Source organism: Platichthys flesus, chromosome 3 (genome assembly GCF_949316205.1).
Source record: "Platichthys flesus chromosome 3, fPlaFle2.1, whole genome shotgun sequence".
Classification (NCBI taxonomy): Eukaryota; Metazoa; Chordata; class Actinopteri; order Pleuronectiformes; family Pleuronectidae; genus Platichthys; species Platichthys flesus.
Window position 1 is genome coordinate 1,736,688 of NC_084947.1, and position 27,938 is coordinate 1,764,625.

The following is a 27,938-nucleotide window of genomic DNA, read 5'->3' on the forward strand; positions in this document are numbered from 1 at the left end:
TATAAAGGGACCTGGGATGAGAGAGTTGAGAGTGCAGACGAGAGAAGGGAAAACCGGAGTCTGCTCTGAGCAACAAGCTGCTGTGAATTAAAACAGATCCACGGAGGAGCTGTGTCTCTGTCTCTGCTCACCGAAGGTATTGTGTGATTTTAGTTTTGCAATCAGCAGAAGAAACTGACAGAGACATTTCAGACGATTTGTGAGAACTTACCTTTTGTAATAACAAAGTTTGGTATGTGAGCCTCGACAATGATTGTGTTTTCATTGCTGTTTGTCGGACTCTTAGCAGAACTATGCAAAAATGACGATTGTAACTTTGTGGAAGGATGAAATATGGGCCAAGGAAGAGCCCATGAACAACCGGAGTGGATTTGATTAAGAGAGTTTTTACACATGTGTGTGAGTTTCTGCAGGAAAGATGCAGAGCTAAAAGTAGAATGCTAATATCTATGAACAGGTGAAATTTGCTTTAGATCCAGAATTATCTGATAGGGGTGATTAAGTGGCCAATCAGCCTCTAAGGAGGTATGTGCTCTCTAAGTGCCCTTCTAATATCTTCTTATTTAAAGGTTGTGGGACTTTGAAGTTGTTTACTTTGTTAGGTTGAATCAATCCTTGCTTATCTTTCTGGATTGTGGTGTTGTGTGTTTCCCGTGTGGTGTCTGCAGCCTGTTTGGTGAACAGTCCTATCGTGTTTAAAGTGCCTGCTCCCCTACAACACTGGTGACCAATCCGATTTCTTTTTTCCGCTCTGTCAGCCACTTGAAGTTGATGATGACGATGGAAATGTTTCACTCTGCTGTGTTGACTCTTGGGTGTAGGACCCGTGAGCGGTAACCAGTAGCTGCTCTTTCCTGGTACTCATTAACATATGTGACTATGGTGATCCCAGTAAAAGTGTTTTGTGGCCGTTTTATCTTATGGTTTCTCATCCGTCAAGAATATCAGGACGAGAACATAAAGACAAACCGTGGACTCTCTAAGAACGGAGAAGGATCTGAAAGGATGAGCGGAGGAGACTTGGCTGCATGCCTTTGGGATTTGAGTCCACTAGACTGTGACTAAATGTTTTCCCGTGCTTCCCTTGCCTCCTCTCTCCTCTGCTGCCAGCTCCTTTCTGAACCTCAGATTTAACGTTGGGGCAGAGGCCTTCACCGTTGTGTCACTGACGTCTCTGCTGCAGACTGCCTGTCTCTTCCCACCACTCTTTATCTCCCCTGCTACAAATAGGCCTTGGACCCTTCTTCTCCTGCAGACGTGGTGACACTGTGTGTGTGTGTGTGTGTTGACATCATTTCAACCTGACATGCTGACATTTTAAAGTAGATTCTGCTTTGTTTTCATTGGACTGCATCCACACTGGTCTGCCAGCGGAGACTCAGTTTACCCTGCAGAGCAGCACAATGACTAATTCAGGGGCACACGTGTATATTTAGTTTCCATACCAGGTAATTATCAGAGCCGAGGCAGCGTGTTGACGGGCAGCAGCTATTCTTATTCACTTGTTGTTTCTACTACAGCCTCTGAGAGCATGATAATGGATATTTGAAGGAAACAAGTTAAAACGATTAATATAATGGAGGATATTTGCTCTAAAAACTTTTTGTCATTGAAGAGCTCGCCAAGTTAAACCACTTGAAGTTAGGGTTTTAAGTGTGGCTGCAATCTAATGCTTATTTTCTGATCAGATCAATCTGCAGATTAGTGTTTAAAACATGTGAAACGTTCAGTATTTAGTTCATTTTGAATAATATCTGTGCTGCAGCGGGGACTGGAACTCACTAATGTAAGTGAAGTCATCGATCATTACAATGTCACCGTCCAGTTCAGAGATTTCCTAACTGGGTCAAGCTTCAACAAACTGAATAAACTCACTATAGACTATAAAATGACACCATCTTTGAAAAGATGTGTATTTGATTTGGTGGCCCATCTGTTAACAGGGAGGAGGCAGGCGTTTAGGACCTGAACTTTACACAAGTCTTCAGCCAGTCCTTTCTCACTGTGGCTTTATTACTCCAGCTCAGTTCCCATCAGCACCTGAGGCTCGTTCCTGACAAGCATGTACACAACGTGCACCGCACTAATCTAAACAATTCAAGGAGGTGCTTGTTGTCTCAGGGCGTCTTGTCAATAAGCTGCTGCATTTTGTTCCACCCAAATAATTCCTGACACACCTCATGAAAAATAAATGTGGTTGTAGAGCGAGATATTGTTTTTCCTCTGGCAGCATGTTGGAGAGAATCAAGCAGAGTTTATTGTTGTGTGTTAATCCACTTCTGAAACTCTTGACCAGTGCAGGATACAACAACTACACTACCAGTAAAAAGCTTCTAGTTGGCTTGGATCATATGAAAGACATTTGTTATTAATTAGTTTATTAAAATTTACTTGGCACTGTATATATTTGTATACTTCCGTAATGTTCAATTGTATTTTAGATATATTGTGCACAAAGACAGTAATATTCAGAACACCTTGATGGTTAATTGTTTTGATTTATCAATTAAACAAGCTTTTTTAAGCCCTAGTATTTATATTTATTAAAGTCCATTTTATTTGCTCGATTTTTCACACCAACCCGTAGGTGCAGCATGTGTTTATAATCTTTGCCTGCTAAAGTACTCAGATGATTGATGAGTCATCAAAATAGTTGGCGATCAATTATGTGACACTAGAATCAGCAGAATTATCCACTTCTCTCCTCAGCCTGTGTTTCACTCACAATAGCAGCCAGCAGGAAGGAGGTCAAGGGTTAAAACCCCTACAACTATTTGACGGATTTCGAAAGAGAGAATGTGGGAAAGAAATTAAAAACAAGCATAAAGAGGCTTATCACGTTTTTTTGTTTGGTGTGCTGTAACTAGTTTTTCCCCTGTCGGGGCCGTGAAGGTCCCTGAAGGTCCCTGAATGTCCCTGAATGTCCCTGAATACCCCTGAACTGAGACACAACTATTGACTGAAACTTGAGCACTGTGCTTTTTCTGTACAGCAGCTGAATTGAATGTTTCCCTGCGATTCCCCCGCCAATCAACTAAAGGCCCTTTTCTTAATATAGACACAGGAATGAAGGAGGAATGCTCGTAAAGGAATGATGTGGATTTTGCGGCTCTGGCCCGGACGCTGTGGTTCTGAATGTCACATCGAAACTTGAACAAGGCAAATCGATGGAGAAAACAAAACACAGACAATCTAATCTGGCAGCTGCCATGTCGGGTTTCTTTTCTCCTTCACTGCCTCTTTTCTTTCCTTCCATCCTTCCTTGATTCTTTCTTTCTCACCGGGGGCTGGTGACCTTAGTTTTATCTGTGTCTCTCTCTCTCTCCTCCACAGTCCACTGCATTCCTGAGGAGCCCTCTGGTTTCCTCGGGCATTCCTTTCCCTCCACTGGCTCTTTCTCGCGGCTCTGCTCCCAGGTGTCCTGTGGGCCTCGCTCGGCGGAGCTCCGAGCCTCGGGGCAGACACACCGCTGCTCTACAACACATCTGTCATTAGTGGCTCCGTAGAAAAAGGGTTCTCTCAGCCTGGTTCTTGAAATGAATGGTGTGTTTATTCACCTCAGCGTGGCGTGACGACCTGCTGGGTGGACTGAAATGAATCGGGGCTCTGTGAGCAGTGGACGTGAACATTACAGTGCTCTGTATGTGACGTGTGCTCATCGGTGCAAAAGAAGCTGACGCCCAAGATTCAAGGTCTTTATTGTCGCCACAGTCCTCAGTCACAGTCCTTGGTGTGTTTGGTATGTGCACTCTGAGAAAGTGTGTGTGACAGTCTTTGGTGTGTTTGGGACCGTCTGTACCGGTCCAAAACCCTCAGCTGTGTAAGACCGATAAAAAACCCTAAATCCCAATTCTACATTTGGCTGAGATCTCACTTTAAAGAAAGGCAACTGATGTCCTGTATGCAAGTCTGGTTTGAGTTTACTGGAGTCATTGCATCAGTTTGTGAGTTGATTATATTTGTCTCACTGCCAGTGATTGTGTGTTGTCTGATGGGTGTGCGTGCTCTCAGTGTCTGTAATTGGCAGCAGTGTTTATTCCACTGTGTGCTTTAGGTCTATCAGCGACAAGTGAGCAGAACTTGTTACGTGAGTTTATATAACACTGCTTATCTCTGTCACAGGTTATAAAACTGTTTTATTAAAACCTCCTTCTCCTCCTCTCCCAGATCGACGTCCTCCAGCCAGTGAAGGACTCTTCTGCTGCTGCTCATGTCGTTCCCTCATGGCCGTGTCATGACCCCCGTCACCTCCCTCCGGTCACGGCTCACCTTGGTCCTGACCCTGGCTGTGCTGCTCTGCCCCTTGGGCTTAGTGACGGTTCAGGGGGAAAGCCAGACCCAGTCTCCTGCTCAGGTGCTCCAGGACCTGCTGAGCCGCTATGGAGACAACAGCACCATCACGGTGCCCCAGCTGCGGGCCCTGCTCGGCCTCCTCAGCAAGGAGCAGGGGGAAGGTCACAACGAGAGCAGCAGTGTGGCTGAGACACCAACCAGCCCGCCTCCTAAAGCCAACAGGTCCAAGGTGAGAACAAAATGCCTGCCTTATCTTCAGTTAGAACTTTGGATGGATGTGGTTCCCTGTTGTTGGTTCAGAAGGTGCAGACTGAGTCAGTGCCCAGGCAGCAACAACATCTCTCAGCAGCATCTTTATAATATTTCCCTTTGAGAACAATTCAGATCTGTAACTGTGCAGCAGAAAAGTCATCCAGCTCAGTCCTGTCTGGAAGAAACGGGCGCTACTGGTTTCAGATAGTTGATATATTTGGCATTTCTCACGTACTTAATTCCATCATGGTCTTATCATGTGTTTCTCATATTGTGTTGGAGATTTTGATTCACTTGAATTGAGACAGATGCTAAACCCAGGTCTGAACAGGTCCTCAGTGACCTGTGTGGTTGTCTCACCTACTTTCTGACCTGGTTCTGAGTAGATGTACTAGAAGTACAAGGTGTTCTTTAGGTGTCTGGAGGGCAAGAGTTCACACCTGCACATGGAGTCCCTGGTCACATGACTAGTTACTCTACTGGGGCAACTCCTTTCTCAGAATCATTTGAGATCCTTATCTGTGACAGCTGTAACTTAGGACATAGTTTTCTGTAATCATGACACAACGAGATGGCTTGTGTGTAAAAAATATATATTTACACTGTATCTCACTTGTACTTGGTTTGGAACTGATTCTTTTTTATTGATTGAATCAATTTATTAAATAAAATGTGAGAATTGCTGCAACGTTTTCGACAGAATTAATTTCAACTGTGGCTGAGACTATTGTTGAACAATACAGAGCTGCACAACAAGTCAGAGATCTTTATCATCTGTTATTATACCTTTCTTATATCTGTTGTTGACCTGTGGACTTACACTTTCACCCTGACGTGCCACTGAAATCATCCAGAGGTGTTTCAGTAGTTTAAAGTCAGACCTTCTGTGGTTTCACTGACTGGTTTGTTTTCATTTCCAGTGCCTGGCTGCAGACACGTTGGCCATTTACAACATCAGTGAGCAGACCCGGCTGGACGGGCAGGGTCTGACCGAGCTGTGCCCCACCATGCTGCAGCAGCTGGATGCTGGGTCCTGCAAAGTGCAGAAAGAGGAGATGCTGCCCATCGAACCCCCCCCCAGGCCCACAGGAGCTGAAGGTGAGCACCCACTGGTCACTCTCAGGTTCTCTGTGATTCAATTCATTTTCCAATCTAATGTTTTGTTGTGCATATGAACATGTATGTATGAATTCTTTGTCTGTTCTTCTATGTGTGTGTCATTGCTTTTCGATCCAGAGAAATGTTTTATTTTATTTTAATTGTTGCATCTGTTGAATCATCCACACTCGAACTCGCTCGCTGTACATCCAGCGGTGGATCTCCTGGTGTGTTTCTCACATCCACTCGGCAGCAGAAGGTCCAGAGGCTCTCACTCTGACATTCACAGATTCAGCCCCGCGGCTCATCTCTGTATCTCTGTACATTCCATTTATAATGTATAGGCTAAAGTTGTATTTTTTCTCCTGTTACAGTGAGTACATGTGGAAACTCCATTACAAGTTTCCCCCGTGCTCTCTCTTGGATCAATGAGACTTTTCAAACTGATTTCAGAGCTCCAGCTGTTTGTTCTGTTGCCTGCTGGAGAAAGTGATATTATCTTATCCCCCAAAGGGAATCACAGCCAAAATAAGCATTCACAAGGCTGAGCCAGGGCTCCAATTACAGGTCTCAGTTTGTTTTAAAAACCAACACGTCCTTTAATTTTCACGATCCTGCTTCAGTCAGCATGACCAGTGCGTAGCAGACTCCTCCAGGACAAGTGTCTCAGCGTCTCTTCTCCCAGTGGCTGCTGACGTCCTGTCCCCAGTCAGATGTCCCTCAGAGCCCTGAAAGACATTTAGCATCTGCCTCGAATCTGTAGTCTTGGAAACTGGCCATTCACAGTATTCTTTTGTTGAACAAGCACAGTTTCAGTTTCTAGAGAAAATAACCCTTTTAAATGTAAGTGAGGAATCTTCTTTGTAAACTCGTGACTCTGTCGTGCTGCGGCCTTGATCACACGGCCACAGATTTCACTTCGTCCTTGTCACCCAGGAGAGAGGCTTTACTGTCCCAGACCTCCGGCTCTTGTCTTTCTTTCTCTCTCCACTCACACATTTGTTTCCTCTTATCTTTCACTAGTATCCCCCCCGCTCGCCTGCAGGCTGCTTGTTTTGGCTTGAGGGCTGTTTTCTCTTTGCCTGGGTCGGTGAGATCTGTCAGCTGCAGGGGAGAAATGTCCCTGACAATGAATTTCTATTGGAGAGCTCACAACTTGTATGTCTGGTTATTTTTTACATGTCTCCCGCCCCCCCCTTCACCTGCAACTCGTCATGGGTCTTTCTCCCACGTCTTACTTCTTGACCCCTCGACCCTAACAACTCAGCAGATATATTGCTCATTGTTATCTTTTTCCTGCAGAATCTCTGTTTTCCAGTGGTCATAAAAAAGCTTTGGTTTGAACCCTTCTGGAGAAAAGCATTCCAGATGCCTGTAATCTGTAGAACTTGTCTTGTGACTGCTTTCACTGCAAAATTCTCTTAATCCTGTTTTTGGTTTCCTCTCTCAGCGTGAGGACATTGTCTGACCCCACAGAACATTTCTTTAATCTTCCATAACTTAACCTTATTTCTCTCTTGAACATCTCAGGTGCTGCTTGGACAGAAACGACACTTAAACTTTATCTCATAACCACAATCCTAATTTTTTTTTTTCTACAGGTGTCGGGTTTCATCAAATATTGATATTCCCTTCTCACATTGTTTGAGGCCAGAAGAGTTTTTATTTGTAAAGAGTAAGGTCAGAATAATGGACATGATTTTTAAGTCTGTGATGATCTTTGGTTCTTAAAAGGTCTCAGTTATATAAATTAGATTATAAGTCAACTGCTCACATGTGGATTTCTTCCATTAAAATGCGAGTAAAGTATTGTTTTACAAAATGTTATCATGCTGTGTTTGCAGCTGTATTTTCACACATCATGCGTGCTGTTTGTTTTAATGCTCCACCTTCCATCACTCCCAGTGTGGGGCTTCTCTTTCCTGAGTGTGACGCTGATCAATGCCTTCTCCCTCACCGGAGTCCTCAGCGTGCCTCTGTTGAAGACGCGCTTTATGAAACACGCCATCGTCTTTTTCATCGCTCTTGCCATCGGCACGCTGTTCTCCACCGCCATCCTGCAGCTCCTGCCAGAGGTTTGCCCCCGTCCCACACACCTTTATCTATAGAGCCGATCACATCCCATAAACCTTTAGCTTCTAGAAGACACCAGCACAGCAGCTGAAAGCCTCTTTAGTTCACTGTAGTGTCACATGGTTGTTTATAAAACTCGCACACCTTTGGCCAAGCGCTCCTTTGCCTTTCCCGTTGTCACATCTCCTTCCTTCCTGCCTTTGTTCTTCTCTCTGTGGTTGTCACAGGCTCTAATAAGCACCGGGGAAAAGTCTTTCACTGCATCAACGATCATGTGGCGGTGTGTTTTTTGTGTGTCTGTGTGTGTGTGTGCTCTTTCGTGGCATTGAAATGTCGGCCTGCTTTGTCGATGTTCTTAGAAAGAGAGTGCAGATCCCTCTCTGCCCTGCAGCTGGTAGAAACCTGCTAAACAGCCTTGATAGCTGTCGTCTCTCTGACCGAGGGATTCATAAATCTTCTGTTCGCCACCGTCCTGGAGAAGTGGAGCGCGGCCGCGTTATCATATCCGTCAAAATGAAATGTGACCCCTCATTAGCAGCTCTCCTGCTACAGTTGGGCTATTTAAAGTTATTTTTGCCCCCCCCCCCTCCTGTGTCTTCTACCCTGAGCGAGTGTTCATCCTGAGGCAATGACAGACGCACCTGAGTCGACCACAACAAAGGATGTGTGTGTGTGTGTGTGTGTGCTTTCATTTAAACTGTAATTTCACCTTCATTGCATCCTGTCTCTTATCTAATGAAATGCATGGGACTCGAACACTGAGACAATCATCATCTTCACTTGCAAATGAAAGGTGGTGTCACTTCTGTTTCCTATGGATCCAATGACCCTTTGCTTCCGGAGATCCTCACAGGTTTCTCTCAAATCTCTTTTTTCTCAGGTTGATTTAATCCAACAATCTTTCTCTTTTCAGGGGAATAACTAACTGGTGTTCTATTTGTTGTTCCTCATCCTGATATTTACTCATTTCTGAATTAATCGGCCTCTTCTTCCTGCTTCCTCTCTGTCGATCAGTGTGGGGTTATGGGATCCTGTCTGTGACACTCATCTCTCTGTGTTCGCTGGTGGGGGCCAGCGTGGTGCCCTTCATGAAGAAAACCTTTTACAAGCGCCTGCTGCTCTACTTCATAGCCCTGGCCATTGGCACGCTCTACTCCAACGCCCTGTTTCAGCTCATCCCAGAGGTAGTGTCACTGCTGCTGGGACTCACTTAGCTGTAGCTCAGTGCGGGGGGGCTATACAGCATTGAACATAGATTTGACATATCCAGAAGAAGCATAGAAGATAATATATTGTCATGTCCGGATTCATATTTCACTATATACAAAGATATAAATATCTCCCCAAGTAAGATAAGGTAGCAACTACGACAATATTCAGACTTTTGACCTTATTCAGAAGATAAAAAAAAGACATTATTAGTTGATAACAGAATATTCCATTCATGTTCCAATGCGACTACTTTGCGTATCCGAAGTCTTTAAATCATTAATGTTTTAAAACGCAACAGAAGTACACTTAAATAACACGTAACGTATTTAAGACCTTTACAAGTTTTCATCTGCTTGTTAACTTTTGACAAGCAGCTGAAACCCTGCATTAAGAAAAAGTTTAATAAGTCACGTGCACATTAACAGATGAGTAAAAGATGCAGAGCAGGATAACCCACAAATACAAGCAGTTGCCCCACACACCTTTTTAAAAGCCGTCTCGACAGTACACACACCTTTCAGGTTTAGAGCAGTGACACAAAAGCTGTTGTGTAACCCGCGGCATCAGTTTGTTTAAGATGAATCATAAGAGACAAACATTTGTACACCCTGGAGGTGAAGTGGATTTGATTAATGGTGGGAGTGTGTGTGTGTGTGTGTCTGCTCCAGGGCAGACGATTAAATCCATAATTCAACGTGTCTCTCAGATTTGAGGACGCTGGGAAACATCGCTTTAAGATCTTAAAATATTTGAAGATATTGTTCATATATTCGTGAAACAATAGACAAAAGTGAAACAGCATTGATAAAGGGCTTTTGATCAGTGAATTTAACTATGCAATGATTTTATCTACTCTCGTGCACAGACAGCTGACAACACAGTCCACATCCTGTCAGAGTTCAAAACAAACAATTTACCAACCGCTAAGTGTTTACACCAAAAACCTCTGGAATCAGGATCCACACAGATGTTCTAAATAACACTTCACTTCAAAGATATGTCCACTACATGATGTCAGGCTGATGATATAAATGTGTATCACTAACTAGCTCTGTCTTCTCTCCTGCGTGGTAGGCGTTTGGTTTTGACCCCATGGTGGATTTCTACGTGTCCAAGTCGGCCGTCGTGTTCGGAGGTTTCTACCTCTTCTTCTTCGTGGAGAAGGTTCTCAGGGTTCTGCTCAAACAGAAGAATGGGGTGAGTGCAGTGAAGGTGTTTTGTTCTTCTGATGCACATGCTCGTCCGGATGGAGACAGTTGGTTTCATTAGAGTGGAAACAACTGTCAGTAGGTTACACATGAAGTGAAACTCCTCGTGTTTTAGATTTGATTTATGAATATTGTAAATTACCTGCAACTTTGACTGGAATCCTCCTAAACATGACTCAGTTATGAGTTTGTTTATTTATTATATTATTTTCCCTCGGATCCTCTTTTCCATATAACTCAAGTTCATCAATCTTCAATTGAGCTTTGAGCACTCTTCAGGGAACTCTTCCTGTTTTACTTGTTCTTAGTTCTCGGTCACATCCCTTTGTCTATTTGCCGTCATGCACTAGTTGTGTATCTGGCTAATAAACAGGTTTATTTATGTAACACACACATGTTGGTCATTTCCCCGAAGGTGCAGCAGTGTGTTAACTTTAAAACCTGAAACTGTCTTGATGTAGTATCATGCTGTAGGAGTTAACTGGGTCTTGCAGCGCTGCTGGCTTCATTCACAAATAGCAGCAGTTGGTAACAGAAGTGGAGGATTGTGGGACATTTGCGCCACCTTGTGGTTGCTCTGGTTGGGTCCATATGGTTCATCCAGTTTAATAAACGTCCGACACAACCACCTGCTGATCCTATTACTGACGCTCTTTGACCCACATTGGCTCTTTGTCGCTGCTGCCAGCTTCTCCAGCTCACTACACCAGTCAGTGAACTCATTTTAGAACATTTAATAATTCTTATTTATAATATTAACACTGCTGAATTTGTCCTTGAGGGAAATGCTGGATTTGTTGTGCTCAATCTGAGGCTTATTTCAGTTTGATGAGCTCAACCTCACGTGTTCACGGAGCAGTGACTCTTCTGTTTCTGTGTCGTCTCCCCCCCCCCCCCCCCCGGTCTCTCAGAGCCACGGCCACAGTCACTACTCCAGTGAGCGTCGCTGCTCGTCACCTGACAAGGAGCTGGAGGAGGGCGAGAAGGAGAAGCTGCAGCTGAACGGAGAAGCCAGCAGTCTGGCTGCGGGCAAAGTGGACGCCGGGGAGGGCGAGCTCATGCTCAGCCCGGCTCAGACGCCACAGGTAAGAACAGGGATGACGCGTGGATCAGGATCAGATAAAACACTTGAGGCACATAAAGCAACTGACAAAACGTAATCATTGTGTGATTATTAAAGACAAAATCCGGTGAATAGATTCATGATGTGTTTTTTTTTCATCCTGCTCTATCCACTTGTCGTCAGGACTCCCAGAGGCCAGAGAGCACGGGGAGATCTGGAGTCGGCCGTGGCTGCTATTGGCTGAAGGGGACGACCTACTCTGACATCGGCACGCTGGCCTGGATGATCACGCTCAGCGACGGTCTGCACAACTTCATCGACGGCTTGGCGATCGGAGCGTCCTTCACCTCGTCCGTCTTCCAGGGCATCAGCACGTCCGTGGCCATCCTGTGTGAGGAGTTCCCCCACGAGCTGGGTGAGTCAGGACAGGAGCGTCTACTGACTTTAAATATTCACAATCACATTATTCAAAAAATCCCTTTTTACATATTTGTCCCTTATCTTAGATGATTGTTCATCTTCTCTTATTTTTGTTGTGTCACCAGGAGACTTCGTGATCCTGCTGAACGCCGGCATGAGCATACAACAGGCTCTGTTCTTCAACTTCCTGTCGGCCTGCTGCTGTTACCTGGGCATGGGCTTCGGCATCCTGGCCGGCAACAGCTTCTCACCCAACTGGATCTTCGCCCTGGCTGGAGGAATGTTCCTCTACATCGCTCTGGCAGACATGGTCAGTGATTTTGGGAAAACAGGGATGATTTGCTTCTCTGGAGCCAGAACACACACACAGCAGGTTTCACAGGCTGCCTGCTGACTAGTAAAAGTGTGAAGCTAAAATAACGGTAAACGTTTGAACACCCTCTCTCTCTCTCTCTCTCTCTCTCTCTCTCTCTCTCTCTCTCTCTCTCTCTCTATCTCTCACTCTTCAGTTCCCGGAGATGAACGAGGTGAGTCGTGAGGAAGAGGACGCCGGCGGCAGCAGCTTCCTCCTCACCTTTGCCATCCAGAACGCCGGGCTGCTGACGGGCTTCTCCATCATGCTGCTCCTCACCATATACTCTGGACAGATACAGATGGGCTAGCACCAGACCAGCTCTGGCCCGGGGCAACATGAACTGGGGACGGGTGCTGGTTTGTGCCGGTGGAAACTGGCTCGGAGAGGAGGGAAGCCAAACCTTCTTTTCCTCTTTGTCCCCCCCCCCCCCCCCCCCCCCCCTTCTTAAGCTATAAGGACTCTAGAGTTCGGGGAGTTTGTTTGTGCGGCAGGTACGCACACTCCTCTGTAGTACATATTTGAGAAGCTGTTCACACATGCAGTATATCCCAGGCAGGCGGGGGGCGCTGCTCTCTCTGGAACATCAACTTGTTCAGCCTACAAAGACGACTGAACGTGCTGTACTGCAGAATAAGCTCTATTCATCAGCCAGTTTGGCTCCTGCTCTTGTTCTCTCAACCAGAGACTCATTAGATGTTGAGTGTTCAGGTCACTGATCCTCTGTGGCTGTAACGTTCCCTCAGGAGGTGAGAGAAGCTCAATCCGGTGACAGCAGCTGTATGACTGACATCTGGGTGTCTTCTAGACTCCACCCCCCCCCCCCGGGTTTCACTCCGCACCAAAAACCAATTATTACGGAACTGAAACTGAACATTTTAAATGTAAGTGTTGACATCAGACCGACTTCCAGCTGGACTTTGTCGTTTGTGTGTTGATGTTATATTTTCTTACACGTGAAAAAAAAAAAAACGATCGGTCTTTTGAAGAATCGAGGCGGACCATAGAGAACGATGAAGGGCTACTCAGAGACGTCTGGAGGGAACTCTTCATCCTCCCGACTCGTCTTCATCCTCGACAGGCAGATCAAACTCCTCCTGAAGCCTCGGCCATTTCCTGTAAAGTCCAGATTGTGATTCTAGTCCAGACACAACGACCCACTGTCCTCAGCAGCACTTCTCCATATTTAACCGTCTGTGCCCTTCATTCATATCACATGGAACAGTTACAGCTCTCTGCCATTCCTTGTATTTTTGTGATCTGGTCTTTGAACATCTCATAGACAACTTTTTCCCGAAGTATTTTTCTGTGCAGTCATAGTTTTAACATGATACTGTAACTGAATCACAAACACACACTTTGCCTCCTGGTCAGGTCTGTGCAATTCTCTTCATTAGTCATCCATAACAATAACAGAAAAATGAGATTATATACTTTCATTTAGTTACTGTACTTAACACTGCCTGGCCACAAGTATGGAGACATGTTTCAATCTTTGAAGAACCAATGAGATCAGTGGAAAACACTCGTTCAGGCTCTCGAGGCAAAACAGGCTGAAAACGATTTGTTATTAATCGTTACATTTTAAATTGATATTTTACTATTTTTATTGATCGGTTAGATTCTAAAATCACTTTTCTACTTATCGGCTATGACATTGAACTTGAAGAGTGTTTTGTGTTCTACTGGCTGCAGGTACAAATACCTGCAGCCAGTAGAACGGAGGTGGATGTGTGAATACCATGTTTACATGTCCACATACTTTTGGCCATGTAGTGTGATGTAGACCTGAGGGGATCCAGTGAACGTCAGAGATGAAATGTCTGATTCCTTCTCTGCAGCGTTCAGGGGACGTATAGCTGGTGTTTGTTTAAATGTGACTGGTTCAACTTCAACCAACTTTAACATCAGTTCTGTTAAATACACACATGAAGCAGCTGTTTAACCCACTGCAGCACCACAGTGTGTGTTGCAGTGTACACTACAAATTGAGTGGATCTCTGTAGAGATTCATCTACTGATATCTTACGGATCAGCTGCACAGATTCTTCACTGTTCAATATTCAAAATTCAAGCAGTCACCAGAAGCTTCAATGTGAGGAACGATTAGACCTGTAGAATATTATTTATTAGAAACAGAAACAGAAGAAGTGATGGATGTTATGTTTGTTTTGTCGCACTAACAAATTAAAGAGATTTCTGTTATTTCCGGTTGGAAAGGTCAAGCCATTTAAACAACTGTTACCATGTGGTACAGTATTACTGCTGTGTAATAACTAATGTATGGGAGGTTATTTATTATCGCTTGAGCCATAAAATTATTTATTTTATGCTTTAGAGCCGAGATGATGAAGTCATTTTAGGTTTACACCACCAGCCGGGAGCGTTGGTCATTTCTTTTGTTGTGATGTTTTTAGCTGAAGCCGGATTCGCTGCGTCACACAAACCTCAGTGTTCAGGTCACACACTGAACAACAAACAACACAACAAACAACCAGGAGCAACCAAACAACAAAAGTTTCCTGCTGTCAATCAACCAACAAGCTAACGATTATCTTTGTGAAGATTTTAACAGTTATAAAACAATTTATAAATCCTCTTTCCATTCTTGTAATCTTCTTCAAAGAAAGATACTGTACCTAATGATATTCATGTGAATCCTCATCAGCCGCCTGTGTGTCATGGGAGTCCTTTTTTATATAAACATCATTTTACAAGAAAACTTTGTGTCACGTGTCGTCATTGAATGTTTAATGTTAAACTGTGAGATGTGATTTAGGTTCAAACAGGTATTTATCATTATGTGCAATTTTCATTTAAAAGGTTTAAAAGGAGACATTTCTCTTAAGATGTTTTATTACGTTTTATGTTATATAAAGTATAATGATACTAACAGATGTCCACAAACATGAGCATTTGTTCTCCAAAACGGAGAAACAGTTGGACAATTTAGAAATACTCTTCAGACAAAATTCTGCATTTCTAACATTGTTAAATTAATATAACAATTACCAGACAGTGGTAGAAAGCAAGTACATTTAGTCAAGTACAACTCAAGTACTCCTTTTCTGTAGCTTAGGCTCAAACTGTACTTTTTCAAAGTGTCTTTATAAAATAAAATAATCCTTTACTTGTCGCACTACGGGGAATTTTGGTCCGCTTAAGTAGAGTAAAAAACTTTTACATTTTCTTGTTTAAACACATTTCCAAACTTCTGTGATTCTGTTGTAAAGCAAATGGAGCTGTTTTTATGCTAATCAAGCTGTGATAAAGTTATTACCGTCATTACTAACTCCTCGTTAGTATAGTGGATAGTATCCCCGCCTGTCACGCGGGAGACCGGGGTTCAATTCCCCGACGGGGAGGAAACACTTTTTGAGAGGCGGTGGTCTAGTGGCAGAAACTTGGCCTATGGGCAGAGAAGGTCTCTGGTTCGACTCCACGGAGAGAAAACAAAAGACGAACCTGGATTGATCTGTCCAAAAATCCAAGAGTCTCCCTATCCTGTCTAGTGCCCCTGAGCAAGGAACCTTACTCCCCCAACATCTGCTCCCCGGCCACCATACATGGTCGCCCACTGCTCTGTGTGTCCTGCACCAGATGGGTCAAAAGCAGAGGTTACATTTCCCTCCTTGCATGCGTGTGCCTGTGCATGTGTTGGGGACTAATAAAATGTATCTTAATCTTAATTATTATCTAAACAGTAAAGAATAGGTTAACACGTAAAGATACAATATAAACACAATAATGTGTAAAAATAAATAAAATGGTGTCTGTAATGCAAACAGAATAAAAACAGTATAAAAGCATTGCGTATATATGAAATTAAAATTGCATTTATGGAAAAATTATAATTTAAATAATAGTTAAATCAGTGGAAAACCTGAGAGACATGTACAAAATGGTAGATATAGGGAAATTTGACTTTTCTACAGAAGTGCAGATCTATAGTTTTGGCACTTAAATTATACGAGGTTAGTAATATCGTCATTTTAAATCATGGCTCGTGTTTTGTATTGTTATAAATAATTTGAATTACTTAAAACTAAATAAATTGTTTATTGTTAAGACAACAGAAACTTAAAGTCTGGATTTTGTATCTTTTATTATTTATAAAGTTATACAAGTTTAATAAACAGCTGACCACGCGGAGGGTGCTGCTCTGCCCTCTGGTGTCCACAGGAGGGCAGCAGAGACAGTCACGTGCACTTTTATTGCTTATTGCGTCACATCCTGCCAGCAACTCAGCTGGTTAGCTCAGCGTTAGCATCTGGAGAGTTCCCGGCGGTGTGTGACGCCATGGCCTGAAGGAGCCGGAGACAATCACAACAAGAGGTGAGGACATGTCCCCGCTTCGTCACTGTCCCGCTCCTCAGACACGAGGGACCCGGGGAGGGGGACAACGCCTCCGGGCGGGTGAAGTTAGCCGCTTTATGGCCACGTAAGCCGGGAGCCATTCATTAACGTGCTGTCACCCGGTGGAGCAGGTGGACTCGGCTGGAAACTCGGATTTAAAACAAGCCAATTAACCCAATTAACCCAGTTAACTACCCGTCTCCAGGCCTAACGAGCAGCAGGAGCTTAACTAGTCCTGACACGGCTAACCTGATTAGCTAACTAGCTGTATAGCTGCGGTTAGCTTCAGATGATCAAACCACTGCCGGTACCTGGGGGGGGGGGGGGGGGGGGGGGGGGAGCAGCTGTTTAAAAGGCCTCAAACATACATAAGATCATAAAGATTTATTAAAGTGAGTCTGCCCGGATTCAGACGCAGCTTCTCAGGTTGTATCAACGTGTGAGTCAAAGTGTTCTTCTTCATACTTAGACAATAATGAGGATGATGAGGTACAAGTATACAACTTTCCTCCAAGGAAATGACTGTAAAACGTCTTCTACTGCTGGTACCTGGTGGAGCAGCTCTTTAAAAGGCTGTAATATGAATCAGATCATAAAGTCTTGAGCTTTATTAAAGTGAGACTTCAAACTCAGAGACTCAGACTGGATTCAGATGCAGTTTCTCATGTGCCACGATGATAATGAGGTCAAGAGAAGTGGCTGTAAAACGTCTTAGAGTAATTTCCTTACTTGTGTTGTATAGAGTCAGATCGATGAGGTGATTGACAGAACTCTAATCAGCATCGATGTGAATCATCATCTTCTATTTAGTACATTTTCTGATAAAAGTCCGTGAGGATCCACGGCTCCTGATTCCACGGTGCAGTGACCTGCGTTATAACCAGGAACTGAAGCTCACTGTGGTTCTGACTGAAAATACTTTGCTGATACAGTTTAAAAACCATGTACCTCAAACTGAAATACCCGTTTTACAGATGTTTCATGTATTCAGAGTGTTGTCCAAATGATTTGACAGATAAAACCCAGAGAAGTGAAGTCATGGCCTGCGCCCGAGTTCCCCTGGACGAGCAGCAGGTGACCGAGCCCGGGCCGCTGGGCAGAGAGCGCTCGCTGCCTGCTCTGGTGAGTCCGCTCTCCTGGAGCTCCTGAGCTGATATCACAGTTCCCTCTGAACAACCAGTCAAACCTTCTTCTCCCTGCTCCTCATCAGCACCCGGAGAGGAAGGAGGAACGCTGCTTCGTGCCTTACAAGCCTCCGCCGGAGGACGGCTCCCCCGCTGTGGTGGAGGAGTTTCTGGAATATGCCAGATTCATCATCGAGGATCTGGAGTGGCTGCTCGCTCTGCCCCACGACAAGTTCTGGTGCCAGGTGAGAGGAACACAGGAGACTCGTTTTCTATTGATTTAATTCAGCCGGTTGGAATAATGGAAATTCCAGTGAGGAGTCAGGGACCAGGAGAAAAAGATGTGCATGAAAACATTAGGCAGCACAAAATAACACAAAGTAAATCAGTGAAGAAGAAGTAACAAATGTGAACACGTGTTGTTGATGCTGTTTCTGAGTAAATAATCCAAACCAATAAAATACAAAAGAAGAAAGAAGCACAAAGTATAAATGTAGTACAACTGAAGTACTAAATACATGTTCATCATAACAACTGTAGGATTACTTTCACTTTCTTTTTATATAATCTGTTCATAGAGAATAAGGAAAAACAGGCTTCAGACTCTGAATCTTCCACTGATGCTTCCCCCCCCCCCCAGCAATAATTATTATCCCATGTTTATGTCTCCCCCCCCCCCCTCCTTTCAGGTGGTGTTTGACGAGTCCCTGCAGTCGTGCTTGGACTCGTACCTGCATCACGCCCCCCGGAGCCTCGACCTCGCCGCCCTGCCCTCCTCCCCCGCGGTGGTCGAGATGCAGCGCTCCGTCCACAAGGTCGTGTTCTTGACCTTCCTGAGGATGGCAACGCATAAAGAGTCTAAGGTAGGATCAACACCTCCATGTGAACTTTTAAAGAAACTAAAAAGAGGGTTAATTGATCCTCGAGGGAGACATAGAACATCGTAGATCACAGACATTGAGGAGTGTCTGTATTTTAAAAGTGTAAAGTCTCGATACACGGTTTGACCTGCTGCCTTGTGTGTGTCTGTGTGTTGATTCGCTTCTTGTCCCTCAGGAGAGTTTCCTCACCCCGTCAGTGTTTGGAGAAATCATCTATGAAAACTTCCTCTTTGACATTCCCAAGATCCTGGATCTGTGTGTGCTCTTTGGAAAAGGCAACAGCCAGCTTCTGCACAAGATGATCGGTGAGCTGCGTTTCAAAGCTCCTTTCAAATCTCCAAAAGTTTTAGAGTCGTTACACCACGAGTTCAATATGAAATAGAATTCATATGAAAATAAATATTAAATTGATAGCAGAATTTTTAAATATTGAGGTGAGGTTTTTACTGTATCTTTAATGTCCTGTGTCTAATTTTGTTTGTTTTCATATTGTCAGACAACATCTTCACTCAGCAGCCGTCTTACTACAGTGACCTGGATGAGACCGTTCCCACTGTGCTACAGGTGAAATCACCTTTTAAACATTCAGCCTTACAAACAGACAGTTTAAAACTGGCTAAAATAATAATAATTCAATACACGTCCTACACAAAATAAAAAAAATCATAATTCCTCCGTGGATCAGGTGTTTGACTCGGTCCTGGAGAAGTGTGGTCTTCACTGTGAAGGCGCCACGGCCATGGAGCCGATGAAGCTGAACGCACACAAACAGGCCAACGCCATGACCATGAGCCCGCAGGTCAGACACACAGAACTGAATCCACTTGGTCGATTTGCTCTGTCGTCTTTATTCCAAACTGCAGCTTCACGTCCTGTGTTTGATGTTCATGCATGTTGTTCTTTTCTTCTCTGTCTTAGGATCTTGTAGACATAATTCTGTACCTGTGTGACTCCGCCACCACCATCCATGCCTTCCTGGACATCTACCCTGCTGCCTGCTCCATCTTCTACTCCAACGGCTTCCTCAGCAGGTAGAACATGGGGAGGACGACCAGCAGCGTCTCTGTTCAGAGTCTAATCTGAATGAAATCTGTTCATGACGTTTGTATTTCTCCTCTTGTCAGACTGACCTCGTTCTATGAGACCGTTGTGCCTGATCTGGAGAAAGCGGTGAAGAAGAGGAACTTTGACGATAAAGGGTGAGAATCTGCTTCAGAAAAGAGAAGAGACGTTTAAATCTAAACAACCACGTGGCTGACGATGGTAAATAAATCCCCGATCCCTCCTCCAGGCTGCAGGACGACTTGTGGAAGAGGTTGTCTCACTCCTGTCGCAAGATGGTGGAGATGGCTCACCTGCTGCTGCACCACACCTGCCTGCAACCCATCCTGGAGGGGTGAGTCCAAACCCTCAACATGTAGCTCAGCAGAGTTACCTCTACACGTGTTATACACTCATTAACTCTGCTGATGTTTGTGGTTTTGCAGGAGAGAAAACATGCAAACGTTTGCAGAGGATCTTCTTCAACATTTCACTTCTTTTTTACCTGAAAAAAGGTGAGAAGAGGAGTTGAGATCAGTGAGGACCGTGGCTTCTTCAGCAGTTATTGAGATGGCAGAGGGCTTTGTTAATTGTTCCCAATTCAATATAAGATAATAATATAACATATAATAATATCAAACTTAGTATATTATCCATTGAACATGTTTCTGAAGGATCACGTTTGTGTTTCAGGTTCTTGTCGGACTACGATGAGCAGTTTCCCATCTCAGACGACATCAGCCTCCTGCACCAGGCCGTCCCCGTCATGTATCCTCCTCCACAGAAACAACTTCACTGACACAAACACATTTCTATTGATAGTAACAGTCTCACAGTAAAGGTGCATGTTAACGACCTGCCCTGGGGTCTCTATTAAACACGTACATTTTCCTTAAGTGTTTTCCTCCAGCGATGAGACCAGGACGTCCTACCTGCTCCAGGGGGTGGAGAGCGCCTGGGAGAGCGTCGGGCGGCGGAAGCCACCGAGCCAGGTTCAGACTAAAGCCAATCAGGGAGCTGCTGCCGCCTCCTCAGCCGGGTTTCATCCTCAGAATCAGATCCGAGAGTCAGGGGGGGAGAGTGTGAGGGGAGCAGAGGCCCTGTTGGATCCTCCCCGAAGAGAAAACGTGAGTTCTGTGATCTTTACAGTTTCTTGTTTATGTATTAATGGCAGCTCGGGGTTCATCATCACTGATTATCAGCTGAGGAAATTAGAAAAGGATTCTCTCAGCCCAGCGTGACCTTCAGACGTCTATTGTTTAAACAAACATGTTTAATTTAAAGTCATTTATTCCACATTTCAGAATCTAAAACCTCAACATGTGTAACCTTGTGTTCAGGGTGCGGCGTGTCCGCTGAGCGAGGGCGAGCTGGAGTCTCTGCTGTCGTGCATCAGTGACCTGCTGCCTGACTTGGGCGAAGGCTTCCTGCTGGCGTGTCTGGAGGCGTACGACTACAACTCTGAGCTCGTGATCAACAACATCCTGGAGGATCGTTTGACTCCCAGTCTGGACCAACTGGACCGAGCTCTGTCGAGGTGACACCACACAACACACAAGCAGTGTGTAGTTATACTGATGTGTTCTTCTGTCACTGGACTCATCCTCTATTGTCTGATAACTTCTAAATATGAAGTCGGTTTTATTTTTCAGAGTTTGTGGTGATAAAAGGTAAATATGATGTGAAACGTTCATCTTGGATCATCGTATAATATTTTCTTCTGTTCGTCTGTTCAGGCCTGTGAAGGAGGAGGTTCCAAACGTTCTGAGCGACAGATCCAACGTGTTCGATGACGATGAGTTTGACGTCTTCCGCAGGGACCAGGTGGACATGTCCCGCGTCTGGAAGGGCAGGAGGTAAAGAGCAAACAGGACACGCCCACTAATCAAACACGTAACATCGTGGACCCGCAGAGCACGAGAACAATGAAAGAGTGAACCATCGATATCCTGGTGACAGAGGAGGATATCCAATTGTTGTATACAGATGTTATTTATCTTTCAACCTTGTGTCTCTGTAAAACTCTCTTCTGTCCTCTGCAGGAAAGGGGAGGACCCTCGAGAGATGCTGAACGACAAGCGGCACATCGATGAGCAGCGGGCTCGGTATCAAACCTACGAGACCGTGGTGGACGAGGTGGTCCTCGAACCCGGTGAAACCGCCGCCACCTACGGCCTCGACGACTACGACGACGAGTACGACGACACCTACGACATGAACCAGATCGGAGCCAACGACCTGGACAGAGACAGTGTCCTGAACCGAAGGTGAGACGGGAACCTGTCCACATCTGGATCCTCTCTTCCTCGGACGATAATCACAGAACCTTTCCACTTTGTGTTTCCCTGCAGACCGTTCACGATCCCACAGATTCTGAGAAAAGCAAACAAACAAGAGGAAGAGGAGGAGGGTGAAGACGAAGAGGAGAGGGAGCCTTTACAGGTGCAGAAATCAATGTCTTTTATAAATGTGACATATTTGGAGATTTATTTGTTTTTCAAACAGAATCTGACAAGTTTCAGGAAGTTTTTAATATTTGAATGAAGAGTTTTGTCTACAGACGCGTGAGCTTCCTGTTTGTTGATGTTCTCCATCGTGACTCCTCTTCTTCTTTTCATTTCAGCACAACGTGAACAGGGACCAGTTTGTTCAGGACCCGGCTCTGCTGAGGGAGAGAGCTGAAGCCCAGAGAGCAGCGATGCACCAAAGACGAGGGTAAAGATCTCACCTCCTCTGTGGATTCTGTTCTTTCTTTAAATGTCCGTTTCAAACGTTCTCCTCTGGAAATTTACATATTTACACATCTCACATGCTTTTCCTTCCAATTCTTTAAGTTAGGGATCTAGGGTTAGAAAGTATTGTAGTGATCGTAAAGCCCTCTGCAGCAAATCTATGATTTTTGAATCATAAATAAAACTAATTGGAAATTGACAGAAGAATAATCAGTTGAGTTGTTATCAGATGAAGATGAAAACACAACATCCTTGTCCCTTCGCCCGTCTCTTCCAGTTTCCGACCGGAGCGAACCAGCAACGTGGTCGGCCAGCCCAAAGGCCAAGGACAGAGCACGGACACACTCCTGGACCGACGCAAGAAGGAGGCCAACAAGACCCGCGTGGGCAACCACAACCGACGCAGCATGGCCGACCGCAAGAGGAACAAGGGCATGATCCCGTCCTGACGCGGTGACGGCTGCTGCTCCGCCCGACCGGACGGATGGTGGAGGAAAGGTGGGACGGAGACTCTCGGTCCTGAAGTGAAGCGAGAGAAGCTGCTGAAGGTTTTTCAGTCGCTGGAGACAAAGTGTAATTATTTGACTTTCTGAGCAGCTCGTCATCTGCTTTTCTTTCTCTAGCTCGTCAATAACCAAAGTTCTGAGGACAAAGAATGAGATCTTTATTTTTGCCAAGTAACAAATCAGTTTATTGTTAAGATCCATCGTGATTGAGAGAAGTTTCTTTGACATCATCCTCATGAAGACGACATAGGAAAGTAACAAAGGACGAGACATTCAGGGTTTCACAGAGACTAAAGTTGTGTCTGTAGCTGGAAGAACAATCACTGACCTGGTGATTATGGTCTGGACATCGAGTGTCCCTGCACACCAGCCTTCACCCAACCACACGTCTCTCAGAGCGCCTGGTGACGATGCTGCTGTGTTTGTGTTTGGAAGCACGCGCTGCTCAGTGGCGCCCCCTGGCACGCCGCCATGCACAGACTATTTTCTACCACGAGAACGGATCTATCAGTTTGCATTTTCTAACAAAGAAAGCACATGTTATTTGCTTTTTGTCGTTAACGTTGCAAAAATAACAAAAATAAATACGATAATACTATGTTTTCAACATCTGCGGACTTTGACTCGTCTTTCATGAGGAGCAGAAACATTCAGGTTGTTGCTTTTAGAAGAAGAACATGAAGGGGACGATTCAGAGTTTGGCCTGAAATGATCATCAGTGATTTATCTTCTTCCTTCAATCACCTTTGGCAAATAAACGATTTGTGTTGAGCTGCAAAATTGTGAATAAATAGTTTCCATAAATCGTCCAATAGTTCAACATTTGCTTGTTTCATTTGTAAATGGAAAATAAAATCTGAATTCAGGCTTTTCTTTACACAACCGCCCCTGCACAGTACCACGGAGTGTTAGTTAAACTGGTGTAGAACAGATGTTGTGTTTATAGTTCAAATTAGAGCCCAACAAATATTAATATGTTCGGGGCTGATGCCGATATCAAGGATGAAAAGTAAATATAAATAATTTTAAAATAATTGGCAATGATTTATAAGATGTTATCAAACACAAAGAACTGTAACTGAGGCTTAATACTAAGACTTAAATAAATATAAATATAAAGAAAACTAAAATGCTACCAAAAATATGGAACTAAACAAATTCACATTTCAACAACAAGTTTCATGTCAGTAAACCAACACTGACGTGTCTGTAACAGGTTCATATTTGTCGGGTTCTGGTCGAGATGAAGTTTTACATAAACATAATACAAAGAGGTTGAAGAAGCATCGGAGTCAAACTACGTCTTCTACGTCTCCACCAGCGTGTGACGCAGCTGAACGAGCTGCTGGAGCAAACATCAGGATTCCAACAGGTCAGGAGGTGTGTCTGTGCAATAAGGCAAATCACAGACGAGTGCAAACACTTTCTCACGTCTGACTACAGATCCGCTACCACTCATATCTAACAGGAATAGGTTCAGACACTAGAGGGCGACAGTTACTCTTAAAATGCTTTAGTCCACTTGATTAAGTTGAGTAAGTTGGTCATTGACGTCATTTGGAAATAAATCATATGTCGACTTGTGACGAGTAAACGTTCAGGAATAAACGGACTGAATGTTTTGTGTCTCAGACGAAGTTTTGTGTTTGTGTCAAACTAATGTTTCCACAGTCGTACAGTAACATGATCCCAGGGAGAAGAACTGTTCATTCACAACAGTACTTCTACAGTAGGGCTGGGCTGTGTGACTTCAAATCAATATCACGATTACTACACACTTTCCTTCTTCCCCCCATTTCCAGTTAATAGCCCAGGCCCTATTCTACAGTACTTCATAGTATTGTGTTAATACTTCCATTGTTAGTCTGTGACCCGCTGCTTCACAGTCCCACCAGCCAGGCAGCTGCCATAAAGATTTGCTCCCACAATTCATTGCTGGAAGGAGGAAGCGGCGAGGTCAGTAAAAATAAAAAACAGCTACAGGTGAGTCATCGGGGACGTGGGGTCGATTCCCTGCTGCTGTGGCGATGCTGGTGGAGGTGAGGCCACCGTTAACTGTCTTTGCAGACGCTGCCTAGGAAGACAGGAGACACACAGATTTAGAGAAACACGTGGAAGTGGAACTGACTTTAATATTTATTTATTTAACTGTAAATGATTTGAAGATGTCAGCACTCGATATGAAACCTGTGTTTCAGCCAGAGAGGACACGACGGCCGAGTTGTGTGACTGTGTGCGGTGTTGTGAACTCACTGAGGATGCTGCGTTTGCACAGAGGACACGTGTGTTGCAGCAGCAGCCAGGGATCCACACACTCTCTGTGGTACTCGTGGGAACACGGCAACACACGCAGACACTGAGGGGACGACAACACAACATGATCAGCACACTTCATGGATCACAAGGTCCTGCAGCAGGTTACACACGCTTCATTCTCTGGGTGTTACGATGAAGAGGAAATGTTCTGATCTACTATCTAAAGTTGTGTGATTAATGTCATTTCTACCTGGTTGTTGTTGAACGGCTCCAGACACACGGCGCAGTTGTCCGTCTCCAGCGGCTGCGAAGGGTCACACCAGGGTTTGGGCTGACGGTACGTTTTGGTCTTCAGAGACGACATCCTCTTCAGAACGTCCTGTTTGGGAAACAGCTGAGGAACAGGAGCCGAGCGTCACATTAACTCATCATCCAGAGGGATGGTTTTATCACATCAATACAAATCACAGGCTGCACCTCACAGGACTGAGAGATAAGAATCCTCAGAAACTCAGGGTTTCTAGGGTCTTAGAGGTTTGAAAGAAGTCAAGGCAGCTATGTCTTTCTATCTCCATGAGAGACGAGCTGTTACCTCCAGGTCGTCGTTGAGCTGGGGGTCCTGGTATTGCCACCGGGCATGAACGATGACTCCGGTGCTGAGGATCAGCGCCACCAGGAGGACAGTGTCCCACAGCTGCTGCAGGTACTTCTACAGACACGGAGCGAGGGAAGAGTCTTTTAACTTCTGCTTCTGTCTCTATATTTAACTTCATTGATATTATCATGATAACGGCTTTAACATGTCACTTTATCTTTGATATTAGATTTCTCTTGTGTCACTTCAATAAAATAAAGCTAGTTTTGTGTTCATTCTGCTCCCCCCCACCTGGACCTGAGAGTTGGTCTCTCCCGTGCAGATGACCCCCTGCCACTCCCCGTAGCGCCCGCCTCTCGACCGACCGCAGCTGGACCACAGCGTGAGCGTGGCGCCCTGCCCGAACACACAGCAGCACGTGCTCACTGTCAGCTCAGCCTGTCATCTGTTCACTCACCACTGGAGGGTGCTAACAACTGAAAAACACACAGTCAGCTGATTGTGACGAGCTCACCAGGTTGTCCTGCAGGATCGACTTGTACGTGATTTTTGCCGTCGCCTGAAGGCCCCTGGGAGAACACAGACATTCAGGTTCAGGAAAGATCGTCCAGCGCAGGAGATGAAACGATAAATGAATTGTTCTTGATGACGAGAGGAAGACTTAAAGATGAACTGAGTTTCCAGGAACAGCATGAGAGTGGTGACGATGTTTCACCTGAGCAGAGCTCCGATCAGCTTAGTGACATTTTCAGACGTCTGGATCACGATGATGGGCTTCGACAGAACCTGAGAAAGATCCATCTGAAACATGGAGAGGCAGAATTCAGTTCATAAACATGAGCTGAACCAACAGCACACGTTTCCACACCTCGATTTTCTGTCCTTAAACAATATCTAATGATTACAACTGAAAATATTCAAAATCTTATATTTTTATCACTTGGTTGACAAAATATATCACTGTCAGAAAAACTAATTCTACAATATCAGACCCCAAAAATATATATTGGCCAGTCTCTCCTTTAATATTTAATAAACATGTGTTACATGTAATGACGTGAACCTGCACTGCTAATAACACTGCACACACAGCACACACACACAGAGTAACACAACTTGTGCGGTGGGTCTACCTCACTGACGGTGTTCTGGTTCAGAGCCAGAATGATCAGCGCTGAAGCTCCGAGGACCAACGCTCGCTTCATCTTGGACAGAGACGAGACAATCTTACATTTCATTCAACTGGAGCTCAGAACTTAACAACCCAGAGTACAACCACACTCACTTTATTCACCATCCCATCAGCGAAGGACTCCTGGTTCCCAGTGGAGGCTTTGCTGTCGTCCATCTCCACGGGCACCACCCCGATCCACGGCTCCTGCTCGCTAACGTCTTCCTCCGGTTTCCCCCCGCTCAGCTGCGCCTCCTCATCTTGAACCTGAGGAGAAAAAGAGTAGAAATCCTTTTAAAGCTTGAAGGTGCCGAGTAGAGACAGAGGAAGATGCTGCCTTGCTCAGGGACTGTTTACAGCGACTGTTCAAGGAGGCGAGAGTTGTTCATAGAAAGCTGCAAAATATTTATTTCACTATTAATTTGACAATCATTCAATCAGTCATTTGATCTTTAAAACAAAGTTAAATGCCCACAACTATTTCCCAGAGCACAAGTTCTTCTTTGTCTTGTTTCTAAATCCAAACCAGGTTTTATTGCCGAGCAGGTTTACACACAGATGGAATATTTTCTATGGTGTATTTGGACAAGTGCAAATATTAAAATCACTCTAATCGCCAGGGGGAGGGATTGTGCAAAATACAGTTAATCTGTTATACAGGAAGTTAATTATAAACCCAAATTAGTCACTTTAATAAAGTTAAACAGGACATAAGCAATATTGAAATACAAAACATGAATGACAATAATAATAATAAAGTGTCATTCAGAAAGTTGTATTTATACTTATATTTCACACATTTATTAAAATGAATGTGTAATATATAATGTAGAATTTGCGTCATTATAAACCAATTGTCATTAAACAACCAGCCACTCACCAGGAGCAGCTCCGCGTCCAGCTCCTCCCGTGGCTCGGAGCTCCTGCTGCCGCCGCTCGGCTCCACCACCTCCCCCTGGAGCAGCGCGCTGACCCCGGGCCGCTGCTCCAGGAAAACCTCCACCTGGGCGAGCAGCTCCGCCGCCAGCAGCTGCCCGAGCAGCGGCAGCGTCACCAAGAGGCAGCAGCAGCAGCGGCGGCGGAGGGAAGGAGCCATGGTCCGAGGAGACACGGAGGAGACACGGAGGAAAGGTCAATAAACACAGAAACCCAACGTGTCAGTCATTGTTGTTATTGAGCGGAAGCTGGTGACGTTTATCTTCTTCCTATGAGAATGTAAACAAGCCCAGGCGACTTCCGGGTCCCACCGGAAATGAGGGGTGTTATGTATATCAACGAAAATAATGAGATAATGTTATCGATTAT

At 44.8% G+C, this 27,938-nt stretch overlaps 3 protein-coding genes and 1 non-coding gene across 7 annotated transcripts in view; 3 read left to right on the forward strand and 1 right to left on the reverse strand.

The window, feature by feature from the left end:
- slc39a14 (solute carrier family 39 member 14) overlaps positions 1–12,400 on the forward strand; it is a 13,908-nt gene extending 1,508 nt beyond the window's left edge. For 2 of the 4 annotated variants that reach the window (XM_062381795.1, XM_062381793.1), the window contains exons 2-9: positions 4,168–4,522; positions 5,466–5,643; positions 8,731–8,900; positions 10,003–10,125; positions 11,048–11,221; positions 11,383–11,614; positions 11,745–11,929; positions 12,129–12,400. In XM_062381795.1, the coding sequence (XP_062237779.1) occupies positions 4,211–4,522; positions 5,466–5,643; positions 8,731–8,900; positions 10,003–10,125; positions 11,048–11,221; positions 11,383–11,614; positions 11,745–11,929; positions 12,129–12,281 (1,527 nt within the window). In that variant the 5' untranslated portion in view covers positions 4,168–4,210 and the 3' untranslated portion in view covers positions 12,282–12,400. Of the gene's footprint in view, positions 1–4,167; positions 4,523–5,465; positions 5,644–5,667; positions 7,719–8,730; positions 8,901–10,002; positions 10,126–11,047; positions 11,222–11,382; positions 11,615–11,744; positions 11,930–12,128 lie in introns of those variants that run through there. The other 2 variants (XM_062381794.1, XM_062381796.1) reach the window with 2 other exon arrangements.
- Positions 12,401–15,264: 2,864 nt separating this feature from the next.
- trnad-guc (transfer RNA aspartic acid (anticodon GUC)) lies at positions 15,265–15,336 on the forward strand. Its single transcript has one exon. It is a non-coding gene; the product is annotated as a tRNA-Asp (tRNA).
- An 864-nt stretch (positions 15,337–16,200) lies between these two features.
- Positions 16,201–23,218, forward strand: ascc2 (activating signal cointegrator 1 complex subunit 2). Its single transcript, XM_062381313.1, has 19 exons — positions 16,201–16,306; positions 17,343–17,449; positions 17,538–17,696; positions 18,141–18,314; positions 18,508–18,637; positions 18,829–18,896; positions 19,018–19,131; positions 19,251–19,363; positions 19,457–19,531; positions 19,624–19,728; positions 19,820–19,888; positions 20,067–20,141; positions 20,284–20,500; positions 20,714–20,910; positions 21,110–21,229; positions 21,416–21,640; positions 21,725–21,815; positions 21,997–22,088; positions 22,383–23,218. The coding sequence occupies exons 2-19, from the start codon at positions 17,366–17,368 to the stop codon at positions 22,552–22,554; spliced, it is 2,280 nt and encodes a 759-aa protein (XP_062237297.1). The 5' UTR covers positions 16,201–16,306; positions 17,343–17,365; the 3' UTR covers positions 22,555–23,218.
- On the reverse strand, positions 22,753–27,930 carry rnf215 (ring finger protein 215). The gene is made up of 10 exons (XM_062381314.1): positions 27,514–27,930; positions 26,748–26,900; positions 26,596–26,667; positions 26,178–26,263; positions 25,977–26,031; positions 25,754–25,858; positions 25,460–25,576; positions 25,118–25,261; positions 24,865–24,967; positions 22,753–24,685 (listed from the first exon to the last, which is right to left on the reverse strand). Exons 1-10 carry the CDS (start codon positions 27,727–27,729, stop codon positions 24,663–24,665), a joined length of 1,074 nt encoding a protein of 357 aa, XP_062237298.1. The 5' UTR covers positions 27,730–27,930; the 3' UTR covers positions 22,753–24,662.
- Between the last annotated feature and the right edge of the window lie 8 nt (positions 27,931–27,938).

Excerpts from the sequence above, each read along its gene's own strand:
- rnf215 (XM_062381314.1), bottom strand. The coding sequence starts at position 27,729 with ATGGCTCCTTCCCTCCGCCGCCGCTGCTGCTGCTGCCTCTTGGTGACG. Across the intron at positions 26,668-26,747 it reads CTGATGGGATGGTGAATAAA|ATGAAGCGAGCGTTGGTCCT; the intron begins GTGAGTGTGGTT and ends TCTCTGTCCAAG. Across the intron at positions 26,264-26,595 it reads ACCAGAACACCGTCAGTGAG|ATGGATCTTTCTCAGGTTCT; the intron begins GTAGACCCACCG and ends TCCATGTTTCAG.
- ascc2 (XM_062381313.1), top strand. The coding sequence starts at position 17,366 with ATGGCCTGCGCCCGAGTTCCCCTGGACGAGCAGCAGGTGACCGAGCCC. Across the intron at positions 19,532-19,623 it reads AGGAACTTTGACGATAAAGG|GCTGCAGGACGACTTGTGGA; the intron begins GTGAGAATCTGC and ends TCCCTCCTCCAG. Across the intron at positions 19,729-19,819 it reads CTGCAACCCATCCTGGAGGG|GAGAGAAAACATGCAAACGT; the intron begins GTGAGTCCAAAC and ends GTGGTTTTGCAG.